The sequence below is a fragment of the Zootoca vivipara genome, chromosome 5 (genome assembly GCF_965207765.1).
Source record: "Zootoca vivipara chromosome 5, rZooViv2.hap1.1, whole genome shotgun sequence".
Taxonomy (NCBI): domain Eukaryota; kingdom Metazoa; phylum Chordata; class Lepidosauria; order Squamata; family Lacertidae; genus Zootoca; species Zootoca vivipara.
This window is the reverse complement of record NC_142588.1, coordinates 35,810,342-35,834,757: the sequence shown is the minus strand read 5'-3', so window position 1 is coordinate 35,834,757 and position 24,416 is coordinate 35,810,342. Positions and strand designations below refer to the sequence as shown.

General features: G+C 40.7%; 1 protein-coding gene across 3 annotated transcripts in view; it reads left to right on the top strand.

The window, feature by feature from the left end:
* ADGRA1 (adhesion G protein-coupled receptor A1) overlaps positions 1 to 24,416 on the top strand; it is a 301,516-nt gene that overhangs the window by 246,701 nt on the left and 30,399 nt on the right. For all 3 annotated transcript variants that reach the window (XM_088670391.1, XM_035137651.3, XM_035137652.3), the window contains one exon: positions 14,275 to 14,420. In XM_088670391.1, the coding sequence (XP_088526517.1) occupies positions 14,275 to 14,420 (146 nt within the window). The remainder of the gene's footprint in view (positions 1 to 14,274; positions 14,421 to 24,416) is intronic.

Here is a 24,416-nt window from a genome sequence, read left to right as displayed (position 1 = left end):
TGGAAAATGTAAATATTTTTCTTAGTACTAAAGGGCCACAGTGCAGCCAGGAGATCTGATCTGTCTTTCTAGGCATGGGGAACTGCTGGACAGCTTATTCCTAACCATGTTTACTTGAAAGTAAATCATACTGTTTTCAGTGGGACTTAAAAAAATATTTAGGATTCTCTCTCTCAAGTCTATTAAATTCTTTCTGAATGTTTTAATTTACACATGATTCTCCTCCCCCCTTTCACTTTCGAAATATAGTACCGAGAGTTGTTTATTATTTGTAGATCTCTTTGAGATCAAGTATTAAGAGTGGCTTTCTTTGTTGAGTATTTCTAAGCCTTTTAAATTATGTCATCGGCACTCAAATGTGTGTTTATTATTAAGTACACTTTGGGGCATCTTGTTTTAAAAATAGACTGTGCCTTGAATTAAGTGAAAGTGCAGAAGCTGGAGTTTGCTGCTGGGTTTCAGAGAGATTTTGAAACGGGACTAGATTTTTTTAAAGTCTGTTTCATGCTGTCTCTTCTTACCACCTCCACTCTTCAATCAATCATATAGACGAGTTTTAGGATAGAAAGGGTCTCCTAAGCCATCCATGGATTGTTAAAGGTCTCCTAGGTATTGACCCACAGAAAGAGACCCTAGAGCTATTGGAGACTGGCCCGTTATGGAGAATGGGAAGTATCACACAACTCGTCTGCCTTCTTACTTACAACCAGTCATGGGGTAGCTGTGGCTATTACGATCTCTGCCTTCACCTACTGTTAGTCTCCTTGCTTTCTACCCTACTAGTCCCAATGGACACCAGCTTCTACTGCCTAGAACCCTCAGTGGCTCACTCTGAGGAAGCCTTGAGCTGTACATTTTGCAGATGACATCACTCCTGCACCAACCTTGATACAGAGTCAGAGAGCGATGGGACTAAGGCACTCAATATGGTCTGGTCATATTGTTATGAACATATTTCAGCTTGTACAGCCTGAGAACAGGGTCTCTTTAGTGGTGGCACCGCAATTGTTGAATGCAGTTTCAGGGGACATCGGTCAAGCCCATCCCTTGCAGGCTTTAAGCAGGCCTCAAAGACCTCCCTCTTCACCGCTGCCTTTAGCAACTAACTTGACCTGGTGTTATCTTGTGTGGAATTAGCCTTTATCCTCTTGGCTTTCAATGGTTTATTTGGAATTTTTGGAAATATTGTTTGGATTTTTTTGTGATTTTTATGGTTGTATTTCATTGCTTGTTCGATATGTGGCTTGCAAACCACTTTGCGAAGATTTCCCCCGCCTTAAAAATCAATATACCATTAATATTTAAAAAATAGATAAATCCTAAATTGAGGTTGGGGGCATGCGTAGGATTGCATTGCTAGACATTTATCAATAAAGTTCTCAGTAACCCTTTACATAAGGTCAATATTATCAGGTCCATGTTGCAGGTGTGTGGAACTTGTGGCTTCTTGGCAGAGACAAGTTAACCTTGGAGGCTTCCTGTACTGCAGCTCAGTCTCTTAAACTGCAACCCGAACCCCTACCAGAATGTTAAAATCCCAAGAGCAAGGCTGTGTACACATTACACATTTAAAGAACACACACATAGAAACGGTTTATCCCTCACAAAGCTATAATTTCCAGCACTTGACAAACTATAGTTTCTATGATCTGTGTGTGTGTGTGTGTGTGTGCGCGTGCGTGCGTGTGTGCTTTAAATGTATGTGGTGTGTACCCGGCCTAAATCACACTGAATTCAGTGTTCCCTACTCACTAATTCATTTTGCTCCTGCCAAGCAAGAGAGTGGCGGTAAAGAAATGTACTTTGCAAAAATTTCAAGTGCTTTGTGGCTATCTGTGGGAGGACTATGGCTGTGGGAAGAAGCCGGAAGCAATTAGAAAAGAAAGCTGGGACACACATTGCGTCATGAACCCTGAGGGAACATCTCTCCAACAGCTGTGAAAAAGGCAAAGCCCTGGCTAGGGATCCCTAGGAAGAGATTGCTTAGTAATGTGCTAGATATGGTCCGGGGACATTTGAAGTATATTGTACAATTCTGACTGCCCAGCTTCAGGTGCAGATCAGGGGGCTGAAGCATCTCCCAGTGAGGAAAGACTAAAGCTTTGGTGGGAATTTAAGGGTGGGTGGGTGTCTATATATACCCACACCAAGGGAACAGGACACAATAAATGATTTATAAAGTCATGCATGATACAGCAAAAGAAGATAGAGGCAAGTTTTTATCCCTCTCTCAGTGAAAATGGAAAGTAGATTCATTACAGGCAAAAGAAGCTAACAGAGTAATGCAGACTCCTTCTGCAACTGAGCCTCAGATGATGCCGTCGGGCCAGATCACTGTGGCAGCTCCAGGCTGGTGCAGCAATCTGCCAGCTTCCCCACCTTTTGCCTTGGTACCTTGTGTGGTGGAGCCAGTAAGGACAGGTGTGGACAGGGGTGGGGAAGTTAGGCGTTGTTCACCTGGTGTATAATGAAATGGATGGAACGCACTGCCGCAAGAGGTGGTGGTCAGTAGCTTAGATGGCTTTAAAGGGGGATTACAAATTCATAAAAGTTAGGTCTTGTCAACAGCTAATAGCCATCATGGTTCTGTGCCCCCCTCCAAATACCACATGCTGAGAGAGTGTTATTGCCACCACACCCTGACTGTGGGATTTTTGGAAGCATCTGGCTGTCAACCATGAGAAACAGGATTGTGAACTAAATGGACCCCTGGTCTAATTCAGCAGGGCTGTTTACATTGAAAATAATTTGGTTGAAGATATGGGCGGGGCTGTGTGAGGTTTTTTTATTTGTAACTTGGACGTCTATATACTATAGTTTAAGCTTTGGATGACAGCATCACTAAGATGATCAGAGGTGTGATAAGGGACTTTCTGAGGAGTTTGGAAAGGTACACATCACTCAGTCTTGCCTTGTGCATATCAGACACTGGCAACAGAGATGGGTCTTGAATTGGGCCTGAACGTCATCTTTTATCAACCAGGCCATGTCTAGGGCGGTTGCCATGACCACATAGTAATGTGATTGTTTATCTGGAATCTTCTCCAGCAAACATTGCTTGTTTTGCTGCAGACTGTCCTTCAGTAGAAATATTTAATAATGCCGTATCCCAGTACTATATAATGGTTTCAGGATTGCCCCCTCTAATTTCTGAATTGTGTGTTCTTTTGTCAAATAGACAGTTGTCTTCAGATCTAGCCCACTGATAGTGAGAGTGTGAATGAACTCTCATTTATCTATGATACAACTATAACGCTAACACACAATGTTATGCATACATTAATTCTGAATACAACTTTTTAAAGCTTAAAAGGCTTTGAACTGATACGGATTTCCCACCCCAATTTAAATGTGACTGTAGAATATATGGTGTGTTATATAAATGTGTTTTTCAGTGCATATATGTGCTGAGATAATATATCTGTGTGCAGTAGGGAAGTGGAGAAAGTGGTTGCTGGCATCAATCAGCCTGTCTCGGGAGACAATGGAGCAGTAGTAAAGTCAAACCATTGGAGAGTTTCAGTGCCTGCTGTGGCTGTAGAGACCAAGAAGGGAGCTGGTGCAGTGAGAAAATCATGTTGACTTCTGAGCTCTAAAACCATGTTGTGACTCAGGATAGACCCTGTCAGTGAGTAATCTGTTGAGAACTACATGGTCAAAGGCTTTCCTCACAGTACTCAGCAGGGAGATTCCACAGCAGTTGTTACAATCATGATGGTCACCTTTGATGTGGTTCACGATCAGATGTATTGCTGTGGTTCAGCTTTATAAGATTAGGGTTTTTTTATGTGCTGATTTAATGTTTAAGTGGTTTTATTCAGTGTGTTGTTTTAAGTGTTGTATACTGCCCTGGGATAATGACCGATAAAAGACAACTAATAAATTGAACAAATAAATAGTAGCCAGTGGGTTGTAGCCAGTGCTAGCCTTACTCAGAATAGACCAAGGCAACTTTTATCAGCCGTGGGCTGGTCCATCATCCCTCGAACCATGTGGTGGGCCGGACTATATTTTTTTTTGGGGGGGGGGGAAATGAACAAATTCCTATGCCCCACAAATAACCCAGAGATGCATTTTAAATTAAAGCACATATTCTACTCATATAAAAACACCAGACAGGCCCCACAAATAACCCAGAGGTGCATTTTAATTAAAAGGGCACATTCTACTCATGTAAAAGCACGCTGATTCCTGGACCGTCCATGGGCCGGACTGTGGGCGATTGGGCCGCATCCAGCTCACGCGCCTTAGGTTGCATACCCTTGGAATAGACCAATTGAAATCAAATAGCATGACTGCCTTAAGTTCATTAATTTCACTGGGTCTACTTTGAGTAGAATTTAGTTTAATACAACCCAAGATAAATAATCTGGTACATTAGCTTATGATGGGCCATAGTCAACACAGGTTACTTTAATCTCTCTTCCCACTTATAAACATGAAAATTAGTGTTCTACAGTTCCCTTAACCATTGGCATTTGCTTGGTGTGACCTTAAACTGAGACATATATGGCAAGTCTCCTGTCTTTGTAAGATAGCGTGCTAAAATATCACAGGCTTATCTACTAATGTAGAAAATGCAAAGCCTTGATATTGGCGAAACACTGAATGTTATTATCTGACATATTTCTTTTCACTATTCAGAGATATAAATCTATTAATACACACACTGGTGACTGTTAATTAGGGGCAAATCTAATCGTCGTTCTATTTATCTGCAGTTTTGCAAGGAAGGATAGCAGGGTAGTTTTTAGGGCAGCTACAACTAGGCAGTTACAAGGCACAAAAGCCTTTCAAATCAGAGTCTGGTGGGTTACCTCACAGATTGCAAGTAACTGCATTAATATGCTAATGAAAAATTGATTTTTCCCCCCACGTGAGGGGAGGGGGGGGTTGTCAAGGAACCAGATTCAAAAACAATCGTGGCCAGGTTTTGCTCCTTGGCAAACATATGGCCCTGTGGCTGTCACTTTCCCTTTCCTTTCCTTTCCTTTTTTTTTTTGAAAGCCTATGCTGACTTTAAATGGCTCTGCCACAGGCTAAGCTGCTTATGTGACTGCTCTGACTGTTCATGCTGAACTGAGCACAGATGAGATTTTTGCACCCAGTCACAACAAACACAGATTTTCAGGCAGTTGCAACTAAATGCCAAAAGCTGATCCTTGAGTTTAGTCACATGACTAACATAGCTTCATATACACACTTAAATAGCAATAAGAACACATGGCACAAAATTAAATATATATTTTTAAAGCTGGCAAAATAGCAGGGCAGAGTTTTACAACAAAGGCTATATTTGGTGGCATTCATCAATTTTGTCTTGTATTCAGTTTAAAAAGGCAAGATAAAGACTTCTTCTCAAGTAGTGCTTTGGGAAGCTCTCTTCATATCCTGGACATATACCCTGGGCATAAACCATTCATATCCTGGGTATATAAAAATAAGTTTTTAAGAAACTTTAAGAAAGTGATACAAGCATGGACAGGGAGATTGTGTCACGGAACAGTAGAAACGGTATGGGCACTGGCCAATAGCTGCGTGCGGCATTCATGCAGCCGTACAGCACCTGCAACTGGAATGGAAGTGCTTGCTGTAGATGAAACTTCATCTACCCTGCAATAGCAACTTAGTATTGAGAAAATAAAAAATCCCATGAAGTGGAGCAATAACTGGGAGTAAGATGAAAGGTCCTCGTGAAATGTATGTGTTGATCTGCAGAAGATAATGTGGATACTTCACTACCATTGTGTTCAGACAGATTTTTCATAGCCAAAGAAAACCCTGAAATAGAAATGCAGAGAAGGAAAGGGAGAGAGGGGGGGAGGAAAAAAATTGACTAAGGAAAAGAAGTACAACTTAAGGTTCCCCAAGGGAGCATTACATGCCAGCATGTTATGTAGGTTTACACAAGTTTTTATTTGGGTAATCAATAATGAAACCAGTCATTACCATAGCAACTGCCACATCACATAGTCCTTAAGCTGTCTCTGAAGATGGTGAACAGATTTTAAAGCCATGCACAAATAATGTCCTTCTCATAACTTTCTTTTAAAACACATGGTGTTAGAATCAATGGGAGATTTGCTGTTGACTTTACTAGGGTGTGTATTGGCTCGCTTATGACATTATCCTTTGGATGTTGGTATGTGTGCTATGTTCAGTTTTCAGACACTTCAGCACTCCAGCCCCACACAGATCTGCCTGGCATGACCTATTAAAAGGGAACTTACCTTTTTTCCTCTCTCACACTTATTATTTGTACAAGAGCTCAACCCACTGAGATTTCCTGCAAGTCTCACATCAGTGTTAAAGCAGCCATGCACTTTAAACCTGGATTATAATTCTTTCCCCCCCTGTTTGTAAAGTTCAGGTAGCTATTCTTACTTGAAACCATTCAATACAGTGGTACCTCAGTTTACAAACTTAATCCGTTCCTGAAGTACGTTCTTAAACCAAATCCGTTCTTAAACCAAGGTGCACTTTCCCTAATGAGGCCTCCTGCTCTCGGTGCCCTTCCCCGTTTGGCTTTCATTTGTAGACTAAGGTAAAGTTTGCAAACTGGGACACTACTTCTGGGTTTTGCAGAGTTCGTAAACCGAATAGTTCATTAACAGGACCTTTGCTATCATCTTCTTGCTTTGCCTTGCTACTGCTCAGTGTTGAAGGGAGAAGAGAGATGTCTGAACATCCCTGGAGAAGAATACAAGACCCACCCAGCATGGATTTGAAACAGCTGGCCTGACACCAGACTTTTGGGTGGGCGGGGAGGCTAAAGGGGAAAAATAATTGTTTATCTGCTAATTAGTGTGTGCATGCATTCTTTGTTTATTATTTAAGTATAGTTAATGATAGAGGGCAGGTGTGTTGTTTGTTTTTTCATAAATGTTATGTTAGATTGATGTATTATCAGATACATTCTTTCCCCTCCTTCTCTTCCCTTCACTTTAGTGTGAGAAGTAACTAGTAAGTTAATAAATAAATAAGTAAATAAAAGATGTTCTCTGGAATCGCGAATAGATTTGGAGGTCTAAAATCTGACCAAACTGAAATAAGCCCTGTATTCCCCAGATACTCATATCTTAACCCTTTATGTTTTCTGGAGCTGGTGCTGTTACTGGATTGAAAACTACAGTTTCCATTCAGGGTTAAGTTCTTTTGGACTTACCGGTACTACCGCTACTGAATTTGGAAGCGCCAGTCTCCTTTCAGGACCGAGGGCTTTTATCCACACTTAACTTCCCTCCACTCTTTCCAGGCAGAGTCCATGCTTTAAGGCTTCATGTCCATGTTAATCCATGGAAAACCTGAATTGACATTTGCTCTGACTGAGTGCTAAAGAGCAGATTTTGGACATGCCTGGACACGGGGGTTTTAAGCATGGACCTGTGCCTGGAAAGCGTGGGGGGAAAGCTAAGTGTGGATAAGCCCTGAGTCCTGGATCAAATTAAGATTTACACTCCCATCATCACTCTTCAAAAACAAACTGTTAAGGAGGGAAGCAGACTGGTTCCTTGTAATCACATGCAGGTTTCCTACATGCAAGGAGCTTATTTTTCGTGGAGGACCATGTTGTGGAATCCCTTCACCTATAGCCCAAAGCGGTATGCTATTGGAAAAGCTCTACCACTTGATTATACATATTAGATCTTTCTAGCTTTCTGTGGTCATTTATTAAGCAACAAGACTTCACATAGGGGAATATATTGGGAAGGGCTGTAGCACAGTGGCACAGCCACTGCTTTGCATTCAGACGTTCCCAGGTTTGATCCCAAGTATCTCCAGGTATGGCTGGGAAAGACTTCTGTCTGAAACTCCAGAAAGCTACTGCCAGTCACTGAAGACAATACCAAGCTAGACGGGCCAATGGTCTGAGGCAGCAATTGCTATAGGGCTTGTTTGCCTGACACTTTTATCTCTGCTGGATCGCGGTTTTAATTTGCAATGGTTTGCTCTGCGTTGGGCTTAACCATCTTCTGTTTTTCAAATCGCTCCCAAACAGAACTAAACTGTAGCAATGAATCACCTCATTCTGAACAGGCCACTGGCAGATTTTTTTATTTTTATTTTTCTTGTTCTTGCAGTAGTTTATCTGCCACCCTTGTGGAAAATTCTTCTCTACAGATTGTTTTGTACGATTAAAGTCCCATGAGAATTGTGCAATTGCATAAAACTCACAGCAAAACTGTGCAGTAGTGCAGAACAACCAAAATATCCAACCACCACCTCATTTTGCAGCGAGTGAAAAACTGAAAGTACCTGGCGGTACATGGTTTCCTTTCATGCCATACAGATTGAGAAAAGGCAACAGTGGGAGAGGCAGGAAAAAGCACAAAGGCAAACTTAGTATATACACTCACTATCCATGATAGCTGAATGGTGGGGTTGACTCAAGCATCAAGCTCCATATCCAGGGGCATAGGGAGGGGGGTGCAGTCTGCCCCAGGTGTCTGGCACAGCACGGGGGGTGGCAGTTACCGCGGAGCCTGGCCTACAGTGTGCCCGAGTCACACATCTCTCCTGGGAGTGATGCGGTGGCTCGGCGCCCTGCACTGCCTGAAATGGTAGTGTGGAGCTTGTGTCCTCCACGGCAACCCCCCCCCCCCCGTGCAGATCACCGTACACACACCCGGGCAGCTCACCCTGCCCCCGCTGCTCCATGTGCCGGAGCAGCTAGCTATGCCCCTGTTGATATCTATAAGCTTTGGCTTGTTTTTGCAAGTAGTACAGTACGGACACTGTAGGCAATCTCCTGGTTAAACTAATTCCAACCCAACTCTGACAGCTAGACATATTGTCTACCCCATAGGCTTTTTAACTTATTTCACAAGAGCTTGATGTGTTAGAATCATAGAGTTGGAAGAGACCACAAGGGCCATCCAGTCCAACCCCCTGCCAAGCAGGAAACACCATCAAAGCATTCCTGACAGATGGCTGTCAAGCCTCTGCTTAAAGACCTCCAAAGAAGGAGACTCCACCACACTTCTTGGCAGCAAATTCCACTGTCGAACAGCTCTTACTGTCAGGAAGGTCTTCCTAATGTTTAGGTGGAATCTTCTTTCTTGTAGTTTGAATCCATTGTTCCGTGCCCACTTCTCTGGAGCAGCAGAAAACAACCTTTCACCCTCCTCTATATGACATCCTTTTATATATTTGAACATGGCTATCATATCACCCCTTAACCTTCTCTTCTCCAGGCTAAACATACCCAGCTCCCTAAGCCGTTCCTCATAAGGCATCGTTTCCAGGCCTTTGACCATTTTGGTTGCCCTCCTCTGGACACATTCCAGCTTGTCAGTATCCTTCTTGAACTTTGGTGCCCAGAACTGGACACAGTACTCCAGGTGAGGTCTGACCAGAGCAGAATACAGTGCAGTGGTACTATTACTTCCCTTGATCTAGATGCTATACTCCTATTGATGCAGCCCAGAATTGCATTGGCTTTTTTAGCTGCTGCATCACACTGTTGACTCATGTCAAGTTTGTGTTCTACCAGCACTCCTAGATCCTTTTCACATGTACTGCTCTCAAGCCAGGTGTCTCCCATCCTGTATTTGTGCCTTTCATTTTTTTTTGCCCAAGTGTAGTCCTTTACATTTCTCCTTGTTAAAATTCATCTTGTTTGCTTTGGCCCAGTTGTCTAATCTGTGTTGCGGTACTAGGCACCAGCAAATAGCTTGTCCTTAAAAAGAAGAAGTTAGAATTGATATTATATTGGCCTTTGGAGGCATGTGTGATTAAAGTCATATTTTATGGGTTAGGTTTCAGTAATGCTGTTTCAATTGTGTGTATTTGTAAGCTTCAGATTGAATTTGGAGCATATCTGTGAGCAGTCTTGAGGTATCCTTGGAGATGAGAGGTTGGGTAGGATAAACATGTTCATTTGCTTGTTAAACATGAAAGCAGACAATAGCCATACGTTTGCATGCTTTAATAGGTAGAATGAACATAGGGGCATTGCTGGATCTGTCCACCTATCTTGTCTAGAATTCTGCTTTCAACAGAAGCTATATACCATTTGGAAGCCATAAGGCAAGAAAGCAATAATAACTCTTCCTCGTTGTTTGTCCCCAGCATACTGTCTCTGAACCTGGAAGCCCTGTTTAGCTATCATGGCAAATTTAATCTCTGTGTTTATTCTATTTCTTTTTTTAAAAGCTTTCTAGGCTAGTGGCCATCACCACTACTGTAAATCCAAATGTCTAGTCTTCCTTGTAGGCATTCAGGATTAAGGGGCTTTTCCTGAAGACTGTATTCCTAATGGAAGGCCAATCCAATATAGGCGGTAACAAACATTTGTTTTGCTATGGCACGTTTATAAGATCCATGGATAGTCTTATGGAGAGCTGGGGAGCCTTTGGGCCTCCAGAACTTTCACCAGACCCAATCAGCATCACCGAATGATCAGGGATGATGGGAGATGTGGAGGGCCAGATTCTTCCTACCCTTATTCCAATGGACACCCTATGGCAGGGAATGAAGTGTTTGTCCTAACCAATGTCAACTTCCCTCTTTCAAAAGAGCATCACTGACTAGATCTATCATAGAGCTTTTACTGCCACTCGTGATTCTGTTCTTGCTGCAAGCTGCACATCAAATAACTCTAGGCAGCATTAGCGACAAGTTAGGAACATATACCAGCTGACAGTACAGTATTATTCTCATTCATTTGTTTCCGTTTCTTTTCCCACCAAGGAAATTCCCTGTTTTTTGCCATGGGGAGGGAAAGGGGCTATTATGAATAAGCTGTCCCAGTGTATGAACTTTGTTCTGATCTCTAACGGAATATCTGCCTCACATTCCCAGCCCCCCCACACACACACAAAGGAGAAAACTTAACACTAGCAAGCCCATATTATAGATTTGTGTTCTTGAGCTCTTCCTCGATACTTCCTCAATACATGTGTTTTCAAAGCGTATCAATCTAAAAATCAGAATTTTGGACATAAAGGTGGGCCAGCTAGGTTGTGTGCATTAATCCTCCAGCTGCTTCCTGGAAGCGACTGTTAACAACTAGGCTTGTTCCTAGTTTTAGCTGCCTCCTGGACAGCTCCCCTGCTGCTCAGCTGCTCTCTTTTTGTCTTTGTTGCTTGTTGGAAGCTTTCTCTTCTGATCAGTGTTCTGCCTGCCATTTCTTCATAAGACCTTACTGGCTTATCTCGTGCTTTCCCCTCCTTCGCCAGACTCTGAACAAGTGGGAGTCAGAGATAGTAGGATTTAAAACAAGGCAATTTAATTCACCGAGGAAATGTGCCAGTTTAAATCAGTGGCTCAAATCAAGTTTCTGGCTTTATAATTCATACATTTGCAATTAAAGTGTATCCATTTGCCAGCTACGTAGACCCTTTTTACTGCCCAGCAGCATATTCCAAAATATCTGATCGTGCTGCTTACATTGCCTTTTGTACAGTATAATTTATATTTGCTTACAGGAGCAATTGTCAAGTTAAGGACCGCCCCCCCCAAATGAAATTAAAGGAAATTTAAGGGGAGAATTCATCAGGTGAAGACATTCCTCCCCGCCCCCCCCATGTTTTTCTGATGGATTTTAGCTGTTTTATTATTTTTAACACTGGCAGCTTTCTAGGTTCTGAAGTTCCTCCTACTGACAATGTTTAATGCTGTGTGGGAAGCTTTTTTAATCTATAGATTTGTATAATAGAGGGATTGGTTACTGATGTGCTACCTCCAATGTTAGATTAATAGAACTGTATATTCGGAAGGGACTCCAGGGGACATCTAGTCCAACCCCCTGCAATGCCAGAATCACAGCTAAAGACTCCTTGAGAGGTGGCCATCCAACCTTTGTGTGAAAACCTCCATGAAGGAGAGTCCACCACCTTCTAATGGAGTCCATTCCACTGTCAAAAAAGCTCTACCAAAAAGTTCTTCCTGATGTTTAGTGGGAATCTCCTTTCTTGTAATTTGGGGCCTACCCTCTGGAGCAGCAGAAAACTAGCTTGACATATTTGAAGATGTATATCATGTCACTGTCATATCTCAGTCTTTTTTAGAGAGCCAGTGTGGTGTAGTGGTTAAGAGCGGTAGACTCGTAATCTGGGGAACCGGGTTCGCGTCTCCGCTCCTCCACATGCAACTGCTGGGTGACCTTGGGCTAGTCACACTTCTCTGAAGTCTCTCAGTCCCACTCACCTCACAGAGTGTTTGTTGTGGGGGAGGAGGGGAAAGGAGATTGTTAGCCGCTTTGAGACTGCTTCGGGTAGTGATAAAGCGGGATATCAAATCCAAACTCTTCTTCTTCTTCTTCTTCTTCTTCTTCTTCTTCTTCTTCTTCTTCTTCTTCTTCTTCTTTTTAAAAATCCAAGATAGACATACCCATCTCTCTCAACCATGCCTCATAAGGCTTGGTTTCCAGACCCTTTAGGATCTTGGTCACCCTCACCTGCACAGATTCCTAGACTGTGGTGCCCAGAACCCAAATGATAACTTGCCATGATATTACATGATGATGTAGCATCATGGTAAAGGGCCCTCTGGGTGGAAAAAAAGAAGAAAGAAATGTGGTCTTCAGTGGCTGACAAGTTTCCTCTGGCTCTACCACACATGTCTGAAAATCCCCAAAGCGACTCTGCAGAAGTGGTGGCAAAATTTGAGAGGGAACTGTTTTGGACCAGCCTTATTTATGTGCCAGTTTCACATTCAAAACTCATGTCCCCCTGCCTCCTGTTCATTCTTTTTCATAGAAAACCACACTTTAACTCAGTATGTTTGATAGAGTCATGGGTGCTGTAGACTCTTACATGTTACTCTTTCATTCAGATATGTTAACTCAGCTTATTTAGATGAGATTACAAAGTTAAAGTGCTTAATTAGAGAACAATCATTACTGGCATATATTAAGGACTGGAAATTTCTTGTGGACTTTCTGCATGAAGGAGAAAATGAACTTGTAATATCTGGATTTGAAGATTGAAAAAATACTGTTTTATAGAAGATAGAATGGTTGGATCTTAAGGTGTGGATACTATATTTAGCTGTGTGACAGAGAGCTGGAAGTCCTTTTATTCTGCTTTATCTTTCTCTAATCTTTTTTCACTCTTTCTCTTCTCTTGCTTTCTATTTCTTTAAGCTTGTCTTTTCTCCTTTCTGCCTTTTTTTAACACTAGTATATTATAAAAAGATGGGTATGTAGTTTTGTATATCTCTGAATAAGTATCAATAAATAAATTATAAAAAAATATTATTTTAAAGGCATTTTATCGGGCTGAAATATTCCAAAATATGATTTAAATAATACAAAATATGATTTAAGTAACATCTAGTTTTTAAGAACTAATATATATATATATATCATTGATTTTTGTCCACCCTGGTAGAAGTGGAGAAGAGTCCTTTAACAGGGCAGTAAAGGCCATTTACCAGACCAACAGTTCTGGTTGGTAATTTGTTGCTGTGTAGGCCTGGGAAAGATTTAAGATGTGCCACTCCAATCTCTCCAGCAGGCTAAATTGAATGTTAATAGTATAAAACTACAGAAGGAGCTTGCTTTTTCATTGACCCTATACATTTAATTTGCATTACATGCAGCATAATTAGCGAAACAGTAGCAGGTCTATTATCCGCTTGCCAGCAAAGCTTAGCGAATCAATTCAAGTTTAATTCAAGAGGCTTAAATTCAAGCATGAACTGTGCCCATGAAGGGAGTAGTTTTCACAGTCATGTTTCTGAGTGGTTGTAAAATCTATTATCCTCCACAAAAGGGGATAGCCCTCTCGTGGGTATATCCACAGGGTCCTGGGGGAGCATTATCTCCTGTGTCCACCCAACCTTTCGTTTTCTCTGCGATAGAACACAGCAAGAAAAGGGCCTGTGAGGGCTGCATATGCAGAAAGAGATGTCATTTACTAGAAAAGTATTACGAGCCATCAACATGGGTTGCATGTGACCTCTGAAACTTTATCTGACGGTTAAGCTGGGAAACCTCCAATAAAGTAATAATTGTATAATGTTTAAAAAGTGTCCCAAGCTGAGCTTGTACTCGCCCTTCTCCGTAAGAAAATGCCTAATGAAACTTTTGCTCATTTTGTGTGTTCTGTTTGATAAAAAAACTTACTTATTTTCTCAGGTATGGGCAATTATGAATCAGGGAAAAACAAATAAGTTATTAAAGCTACCACAAAATCATTTCACTTTGCAAATGTTCCAGCATGCTTGTATGTGTATATATATATATATATATATACATGTGCAACAGAACGGTGTCTTATTTTTGCAACTATTTGTTGATTCTTATTAACTGACACTGTTTCATTGTAGGTTGGCATAGTGTTGCATTATTCTACACTCTCTACAATGCTGTGGATTGGAGTGACTGCAAGGAATATTTATAAGCAAGTCACGAAAAAGCCTCAGACCGCCCAAAACAGTGACCAGCCTTCTTATCCAAAGCAGCCATTGCTCAGGTATGGATCATTATAAGTGCTGTAAGATACACTCCACAGCTTAAAGCTTTGAATCCTTCAAAGCTAAACATGTAATGTAAACATTCCTGTTATCTTTGGAAATTGTGGAAATATTTTCAAACCTTGATATGTTGTTGTTGTTGTTTCAAAACTTGCACTAAATATGAAGAATATATCCTCTTTCTGTGTAGTCCATCGGGTTGTGAGATGACTTCAGGCAATGTGTCTTATATTATATTGTTTGAAATATGCAGAAATGTGTGATTCAGGCATACATCTGTGTGAGTGTGGAGGAGCAAGGCACACACACACAACTCGTAGACTTTGGTGCAGTAACAGAAACTTCTTGCCATCTGGGGGATAAAATGTACGTAATTGGTGGCTTGTCCACACTTAACCATTTGCCCCACCCTTCACAGTCACAAGTCTGCATTTTAAAGCTCCGTGTCCAAGCAATACCCGTTTCTGCTCCAAATCTTTCCCTGCAAAACCTCACTCTTTAAAGTTGAATCGGAGTAAACAGCTATTTGGGTTTTTACATGGATTGCTGTTTGCTCTAATTCAGCTGTAAAGAGACTGAGCTGGAGAAAGCTCCAGAGCATCAAGACACTCAGCCATGGAGCCTGGAAATGCAGACTATGCCTGTAAAGAGCAGAGGAAATCTAAGTGTGGATAAGCCCCAAGTAACCACTTGTTTCGGTGGTGGCAATTAGTAAGGAAATCTAGACAGATGTCTAGCTTGAACACCAAGCCTTGTGCTCACCTGTTTCATCTTCACACCATCCACTCCCTCCTGCCTTTACTCCCAAAGGAACCCACAGTGTCTTCAGTTAGCAATAGTTCCTGCTTATGTCCAAACTGGAAAACTCTGGTTCAAAACAAAGCAAGATCCTAAGCCATTTTTTGAATTGGTTTAAAATCCAGCTTGTTCTAAGACTGCAACCATAGTTTCCTGGTCCAGACATAACTGGAAACAAAGCTTGACTTCCTGAATCAACTGCAGCATGCTGAGAAGAGAGGTGGGTAGGAGTAGTACAACTTAAGATTTTCATTTGCTTATAGAGTACTTTCTTTGGCTAGTTAAGAGCTCCATTGAATGGCTACTGGGGCAAGTTAATGCCAACAAGTCTATTTCTAGCTAATGGGCTTGATTATTGCAGCTATTGTATCAGGATTTTGGGAGAGCTTTCAACATAATCAGAATTTGGACAGAGAGCCCAGAGCTGCCTGCACCATTTGGCAATTTCCCAATAACTATAAACGTAGGCAGATTCAATGTAGCATGCCCACCTCTGCAAAAAAAATGATTCCAATTTACATTCTACCTTGAGGAAGTGCAATCTGCTCTATGGCCATATAACATTTATATAAAAATTCTCTATTCAGAGATGCACATGGAACAATCTGTATTTAGTCACATCATTGGTTATCTGCTGCTTAAAATACTTTCTAAGTTCATTACAAGGCCTTTAAAATCTGTGTAATGGAAGAAGAGAAAGTAACGTTCAGTAGAAGCCCTGAGTGCTCCATCGGAAATGAGAAGCAATGTTTTTCCTGAGAACCAGAGTTACTCAATTTGTGATTCATTATAATGTTCCCCACTCAGTAGTTCATGGTAAAATGAATAATTGCCAGTTTCACATGCCACAGTAAGGTTATTAAAGCAGCAGATTATTTCAGGTTGCAAAGACCCAGCAAACTGTGTTCACCAAATTCAGTTCCTGTTAGAGTTGAAAAGATAGTTTTATTGAAAAGATAGCTTCAATTAGATTTCTTTGTAACTATCATTTTGTAAGTTTGAGGCAACAACAATAAATCAGCATGGTAACAATGCAGCACTATTTTTGCAGTATCACAACTTGAAAGTATTGGTTTAATACCTGTCTAAAATTATTCTGGGATTTTTCTAACTAAGGACATAATTAGCATCAGAGGCACAACTCCAGAAGTATCTAATATAATTCAATAATGCTAACTATTACTGCTAACTAAGCCAAACAATACCAAATAATCTTTTTCATTTTACACAGAAAATGGGCATATACTGTGGAAAATTAAAATATTCTTAAAGCACTAGAATGTCGTACATTTCTAATTAGTCCTTTCCCTCCCAACCTTTTTGAAGGATGATGATGATTTTTTAAGTTTTTTGGCACTGTCAGAGACCAAAGTATTCAGCATTACAATACATAGTCTTCCAATTAAATCCACTGAAGATGGTTAGATTTTAGTTTTTTTAATTTTATTTTGTATTTTAGTATTTTATTTTAAATACCTCTAATTATGGTTGCTTCGTGCATTTAAAATTTGGTGCTCAGCTACTGCATATTAGTGTACACCATAATGATGATGATGATGAAGAAGTGAGTACTTCTCATAGGCTCTCAATCCTTTCTGCCCTCCAAGAATCTCTATGTCCCTCTCTCTATATAATCACATTTACATAAATTACTTGATGGACATATTTGCCTGTGTTGGACTAAAGCAGTTGGTTAGTTAAAAATACCTGTTTTGATTCAGTACCGCCCTCCATCGTTCAGCCAGGACACTGAGGTCCAGCTCTGAGGGCCTTCTGGCAGTTCCCACATTTTGAGAAGTGTTGTTGCAGGGGACCAGGCAGAGGGCCTTCTCGGTAGTTGCACCCACCCTGTGGAATGCCCTCCTGTCAAATGTCAAAGAGATAAACAATCATATGGCTTTTTGCAGACATCTGAAGGCCCTGTTGTTTTTAATGTCTGATATTTTGGTGTGTTCCTTTGGTGTGTTGGAAGCTGCCCAGAAGTAGCTGGGCAACCCAGTCAGATGGGTGTGGTACAATACAACTATGACAACACAACAACAATATTAACTACTACTACTACTACTACTACTACTACTACAATCATGACTTCTCTTTTAGATTATATGTAGAATTGAATGGTTTTCCAGCTTCTAGGTGGATGTCTGATATAAGAGACATATGGATTTTTTGTGATTTTGTAAAGAATGTTGTTGCAGGCAATTAAGCAACCAACTTTCCTTTTAAGATAATTTTACAAGCTACATTTTTTTTTACAAAGAAACATAGGTTTTGAATCAGGAGAATTGCAGTAATATAGAAATGTGCTGTTGTCATTTTCAAATGTAGGTCAGGAGGTGTCTTTGTAGAAAGGGCTTCTGCAAATGTGTGAGCAATTACTACATATAGTTGAATGAACGGCAAGGTTTAAGATTTCTGTTTCTGTGCTTGTATTTATATTATATATTTATGTTATATGTAGGTCTCTATATACAACAACCATAATATTTCAAGGAATCAGAGGCATATTACTTTAGAAGCCTCTGAGTTATAATAAAAAAAATATAGATCCATGCGGAGAAATTATTCCTAGAAAGCTGTGTCAGAAAATAAGAAAAGATTGGCCAGGGCTTGGTTGTCCTCCATCTTATAATACTAGCCAGTGTTGCTCTATATTTGTCTTTTCTAAGCTGGTCTCTGCTGTATAATTTTATTGCTTTCACTAGCTTATTATTATATGGGCCCTGTAACATCTGACTTAATCTGTTCCTTGTTAAATTGTGATCATAATAAAGGCTTCTGCTTTATAGTGCAGTGCTTTATGATATGAAATTAAATAACATAGATTTAATTTTTGCCCAATTTGTACTTTAAGATGTGTTTTCATTTGCCTTTTGATGAAATTAGCCAGTACTTCTTGACTGGCTAGCTTTCCCCTCCTCATGAGTTTCACTGGATGCCTAAATAGCAATAGTTTCCCAAATACATGATGTGATTCTTGGTGGATTCAACTAACGCAGCATGCTAGTGGAAACCACTGCAAGGGCTCCAGCTAGCATGATGTGGTTTCTCCACTCACTTCCTCCTATACACACACCCCAATCCTTTCTGGGCATAGGTAGAACCCCCTGAACAGAGTGGAGAGGGTGTACTTGTACTGGCAAAACGATCAGAAAACTGTGTCCTTCCATGCAGTCTGAGTTGTCTAAAAGGTAGTCTCACCATAAGAAGAGATAACCTGAAGTTGATTGATGGGCAATGAGCTGCAAGAAGTCAAAACTGTGCCTTTACAGTATTCCAAAGCCTTGAAAATTTGCTTAGGAATACTCAGCATGTCTTTGCAAGGGAATTGCTAAGAATCTATTGGCACTTAGAAACCATTCAGATGACCAAAGTACCTTCAGAGAAGCATCTGATTGTCTGCATCAACTTATAAACTAAAGAGTATTTTACTAAATTAGTTACAAATTTGTGGTAAGAGGACATGAGAAAAAAGCATTTGGACTATTTGATTTGAAATGAATGGAATTTGGTTGGTGTAGAGCACTTCCGGGTGACCTGTTTATTGAGCACCCATCCTGATTTGTTTGCAGAGAGGTTAGATGACGTCAAAGCAGATGTCATCCCACACTTTCCAATTTCAGCCATTTCCTTATCTCAAAAAAATCTGATATTTGAGGGCAGTGAATTTGTTGCCCAGGACTTTCCAATCAACAGTAAATTATTGATATATGAGTGACTCCCACCGCAATATAGCACCAGTCTAAAAGCACCCATTGTCTAGAGTTGATGTTGTTCTAGGAATTATTGCTATGTATTTAGAGAACCAACCTCAGGATTCAATAATATTGAGTCTTAACTGGTACATGATAAAGACATTCACAGCCACCAGTTGCAAATTTGGGCCAGACAGCAACATTCATGGCTTCCATCTCTGTGGTTTGTTCAGTGTAGTTCAGTCAACAGTTTATTTTCCAAAGCCTACTGTGTTCTCCTCAAGTGAGAGGCTATAAGGAAAAGGTAACTCCAATGTTCCAGGTTACATAGGTTTCCAAGAAAAAATCCTTAGCTTCAAGAATATCTTCCCTCTTAGAGTGGTGAATAATTGAAGCCTCATAGTACAGAGCAAATATCTATGGTTGGATAATTAATGCTCTATCATCAATACAAAAGCAAAACAGGAAATATAACTTATGTCTCTGATGTTAATTCAGATGCTTCTCATCATAGCCTATGAACACTTTAAATGAGCTCCTCTCTTGTGACAGTAATTGTGATGTGTATTTTTAGATCATTTTGAATTGTGCTGTAATTAGTGTAATTCATTAATGAACAATAGACATTTTTAGTAATTCTTATACATTTGCAGGCTTGCATATTCTTGAATAGCAGAAGTCATTATAAGGACACAGTTTATAATAGCTGCTTCTCAACATAATTCTCCGACTTTGAGCAACCCTTATAACATTTGGATTGAAATATAAAATACTTGCCAAGGAATTTGAGCTGAAGAATCATGTGGCCTTTTGAATATTTGCTACAAAGCCTGAACCAGAGGACAATCAATTAAAAATTATAGCATTCCACAAATAGCTATTTGAATGGTCTTTTACTGTGTTCTTGGCATCACAAATCAGTATATTAAACAAAAAGTGTCAGCTATGGAAACAGATTAAATATAGTATACAAAATTGTATTTTCTGACAATTTGTACAATGGAACTAAACTTTTAGTAGTTCGGTTTAAAGGTATTTGCAATCTGGTTACAATGATATAAACAGCTGCCTTATACTGACCTCATTTGCACAGCATGGTAAACCAAACTATATCTTACAGGGATTGCATGAATGTGCAGGCTCCCAGAGAGGAACATGCAAACACTTTGCTCCTCCACAAATGTTTTTAGTGCCATACCACAATGAGCTAAATCTAGGTCTGGCTTATTATGTTGTTCAAACCTCGGCTTGTGGTTAAGCTCTCTCGTCACTAACCCCAAAGAACAAACCACTGTCTGTAAGATTATTCAGGGCACTAGGAAAGTGCACCAGAGCTAGCTCATGTAGAGAGAGATAGCTTGAATCCGAAATGAAACCGGATTCCAGTGTCCTAGAACTAACCGGAAAACATTGCGTGGACGTCTGAACATTAATAACACCGAGACATATCCAGATCTTCCTATTTTGACTGGAAGATAGCTCTCGGCATTTTCAGGCAGGGGTCTTTGCCATTCTTGCTGGCAGAGATCCTTTAGCTGAAGATTGCGTAGGAAGGAAAGGTGATATTGGTGAACTCTGTAATTCAAGTTCATGGATTCTATTATAACAAGTTGTTTAATATAGCACTTCATTTCAACTGTTACTGCACATAAACATAGAAATATCAATATGACCCCAAATATGCTCCTCTCAAACTACATTCTTACGCTATCAGATTGAACTACTAAAACAAGGGCTGAAACCAAATTCCTCCTACAAATTCTCTTCAAAATCCTCTATGATTTTGATGTCGAATGTTCATCTCAAATATTTAGTGTTGCTACTGTTTTAGGTCTAAATCCAGCTTCATGTGAGCATGATTCTGCCTGCACTTTATCTACTGCCCCTTGAAGCCCCTCACACTCTCCCTCCTCAATCTGTTCTGGAGGTTCCCCCCAATACTCCAGAGCAGACATTAGGGGCGCTGCAGGAAGAAGAGGATCTGAAAGTCCTGTCCTGTGAGTGGAACTTCGTAGCACTTTTTAAAGTGCTACCTAAACTTGCAACAATAGTCCAATTAACTCATCCCTTGCTTCAAGGCCCTTTCTCCTCCATCTCTTGGATAGGGGATTATCTGACCAGCAGCATGAGAAGCCTCTCCTCTCCCAATGAACTGAACCAAACCTCAGCCTTCAAAGCAAGCAGATAAGCATATATGATCTCCTGTTACAGCTCACACCAATTAGTCCCAGGGTTATATTGACTACCAAGATGGCTTTTGCAGGGCTTCTGGGACATTTGCACCATTTCGTTCTACAGACTGACTCAGGTTTCTAACCATGGTCTGTCAGGAGAGGACAAAAAACAAAGCCTCATTTGGCTCCCTCCAAGGGATAGCTGCCACTGCTACTCCAGCATTGTATTTTCTCCAAACTCCTTAGTTATGCACCACTTCTGCCTTATACTGTAGTATCTGACCTGACTTGACACAGAATGCTGAGATAAAGCAATCTTCCAGCTCATTGAAGACTTATGGGCTCCTGTGGATTTTTGAGTTGCTCTAAAATAGTTGCATTAAATTTAATTGAATTAAACTATGCCACCCAAGATGGATGTGTGAATTGCCACAAGTCTGCTTTAGCAAAAGCTAGCCTGCATGGTCACCTGAGATTTTATATTTTTTAATCAAAACGTTTACCAAGATGGATGAAATTCTTTGATGTTTCAACTGCTTTGTTGACTGTTTCAGAGGACATTTGCAAATATAATTTGAGCTGTGAGGGTATGGGAAAATACTTGCCTACTTGCACTCGTTCTCAGGTTGACTTCTGGAAATCCTATTTATGCCTTTAACTGTTATTGCTCCTGAACTGTTAAAATAATATCTATCTGAAATGGGTTGTATTTGTCTTTTGGCAAGTCAGTCTCTTTAAGCTTTGCTTTTCTAAACAATAATCTCCCTAAGGCAGTTATTATGATTTTGGATGAAATAAGGTATTTTTACTTGAAATGCATTAGGAAAAAAAAATATTCACAGCATTTTCACGTTCAAATTCTTGATCCATTGTAGCCTTTCTGTTCCTCCTATCCTCTATGATGTATTTTATTACGTAACCAGATTCTGACAAATCTAAAGTGTGCCAAATCTGCCTGCAGTCTTTTGGAGACATTTTGAGTCTAGTGAAAACTGGCATCTAGTCCTCCAGGTATTTAGAATCAGGTGTTGCAGTGATGTGAAGCTAGAAATACACTTGCAGTTCCTTCATGCACATAATATTATTTATTTGAATTCAGAAGCTCTATATGGACAAAAAAGCAACAGCAGCAGCAGCAACCAACATGCTAGAGATTGTTACTACAGATGTATAAATAACCCTTTCAAATTCCTTTTGAAATCCCAAAAGCACAACTTAAAACAATTTAAATAACCAGTAGCCCACAAAATCAGATAATCATTCACCACAGCACTACTGGCTGAGTCCAATGTTCTGGCTTTTCTTTCATTTCTTCTCTGGAATGGCAATGGTACATGTGTTCACTAAAGAAAAATCCCACTTAATTTGTAGGAAGCAGCATGCTTAGAGCTGCATATTTTGTCAAATGATAGTAGCAATTTCTCATTTACAGTAGAAATTAGGCCTTTTCCCTTTCAAAACCCAAGTGGCTTTGAAAGCTGCTGAGAGCTAATTCATACATTATAGAGGATATGAGTACAGCTTTCAGTTTGTGTGAGAGCACAAGTTCTACTTTATGCACTATAGAAAAATGGGGGAGGAATGCTCAAGTTGCTACTGTCAGAGCTCTCACCTGTAAATTTTGGGTTTTGTGGATTTGAGACATTAACTTAATGCAGTTATCCAGTGGTAAAAAGAAAAAAAGACCACAGTGTTTCATAATGACTGGTATATGTGTTAGGAAGGAAACACTGCTTCTCCTCCCCCTTCTGTTACCATTATTAACTTTGCTTTCTAGAGACACAATATTCTTAGAGGAGCCTAATTACACTTGGAGGGCAGGGAGGGAAATTAACTCTCTTCCTGCTTATGTCTTGGATCCCGAATGCCCTGGAACTCAGACATTTAGGTTCCCGAACACCGCACCCCCAGAAGTGATTATTCTGGTCTGCAAATGTGCTTTTGGAACCCAAATATCCGACGGGGCTTCCACAGCTTCTGACTGGCTGCAGGAAGCTCCTGCAGCCAATCAGAAGCTGTGAGTTGGTTTTCGAGTGTTTTGGAAGTCGAACGGACTTCTGGAACGGATTCCGTTCGACTTCCAAGGTACGATAATAACAGGGTGTAAGATGGGGAAGAAGAAGGAGAGGGGGAAATGAGCAGAGGGGAGCATCATCAACATACAGCCTGTGGTCCATGCTCCCCTCTCGACACAGTCCTCTGCTTACTGCTTTCTTCCTCTTCTCTTAAGAGAGGACTCTCACAAAATAATAGCTAGCTTATGACAAAAGGCCTGTCCGACAAGGGAGGCAAGATATGGGCATTGAGAGCTTCCTATAAAAGGCAATGGAAGGGGATGGTCAGAACCTTCCCTGGGGAAGAATTAAAGGGGAACTTGCAAGTCAGGCTTTGTGCTTGGTGCAGTAGGCAAGTAAAAGAATTCCTTACCTGAGTTTCTGATAGTACTGCAGTTATTGCTTCAGTGATTATAAGTCATGAATGGACCTGCAAAAATAGGGCTGCCTCCTCCTGTTCCTTTGGGAATGTTCAGCAGTGAACAGGAGGAAAAAGAGGTGGTAGGTCAAGGGATGCCCACGTCTTTGGATTTTCCATCCATCGCTGGTGCCTCCCATCCATTAATTTAAAAATGGTGAATGGAGGAAATGGGAAAGGTGTAGGGCTAAGGAACAAGCTGGAGTCCCCACCCTGCTTACCACTTTTGAAAGATTTTGACTGCTTTTGAATATTCACCTGCTGGATACTGTCTTGGCTATCAGAATGATACATTTCCTGTTGTTGGACTGCACTGCCAAAAGGGGGAGCAGTGACTTCATTCAGCCAAAACCATTTGGAGCTAATTTTTCTTGATGGCTGTTAAAGAGATGCTGCTTTGCAAGCGTTCCTCCCAGCATGATTTAGCTTCCATTGAAGAACAATGGACGTCTGTAGTTCGGACTCATGCGAAGCTTGGGCTATTTCTGGCTGCATAGGGTCCGAAAGGAATGAGTAATGCTACTTATATGAGTCACAGTATGTGCTCATCAGCCTGACTAATAGTGTCAAATTGAGATTTTGAAGCTATTGTAGCAAAAAAAAAAAAAAAAAGCTACCTGAGGGACTGGCCTTTTCTCTTGGCTCCTGCCCAAAACACACAAACAGAGGCTTTTTTGGAAGTAAGAAATAGATCTTTATTCAGGCAAGTGGCGGAACAGGCTTGTCAGCAGGAGATACAATTCAGGAGTTCTGGAGCAGGATTAAGAAGTTCAGAACTGGATGGAAGCAGTGGAGATGTTTCAACAGGTTTTCCTGCTGCTCCCGCCAAGCTTTTAAATGTGAGGCATGGCATGCT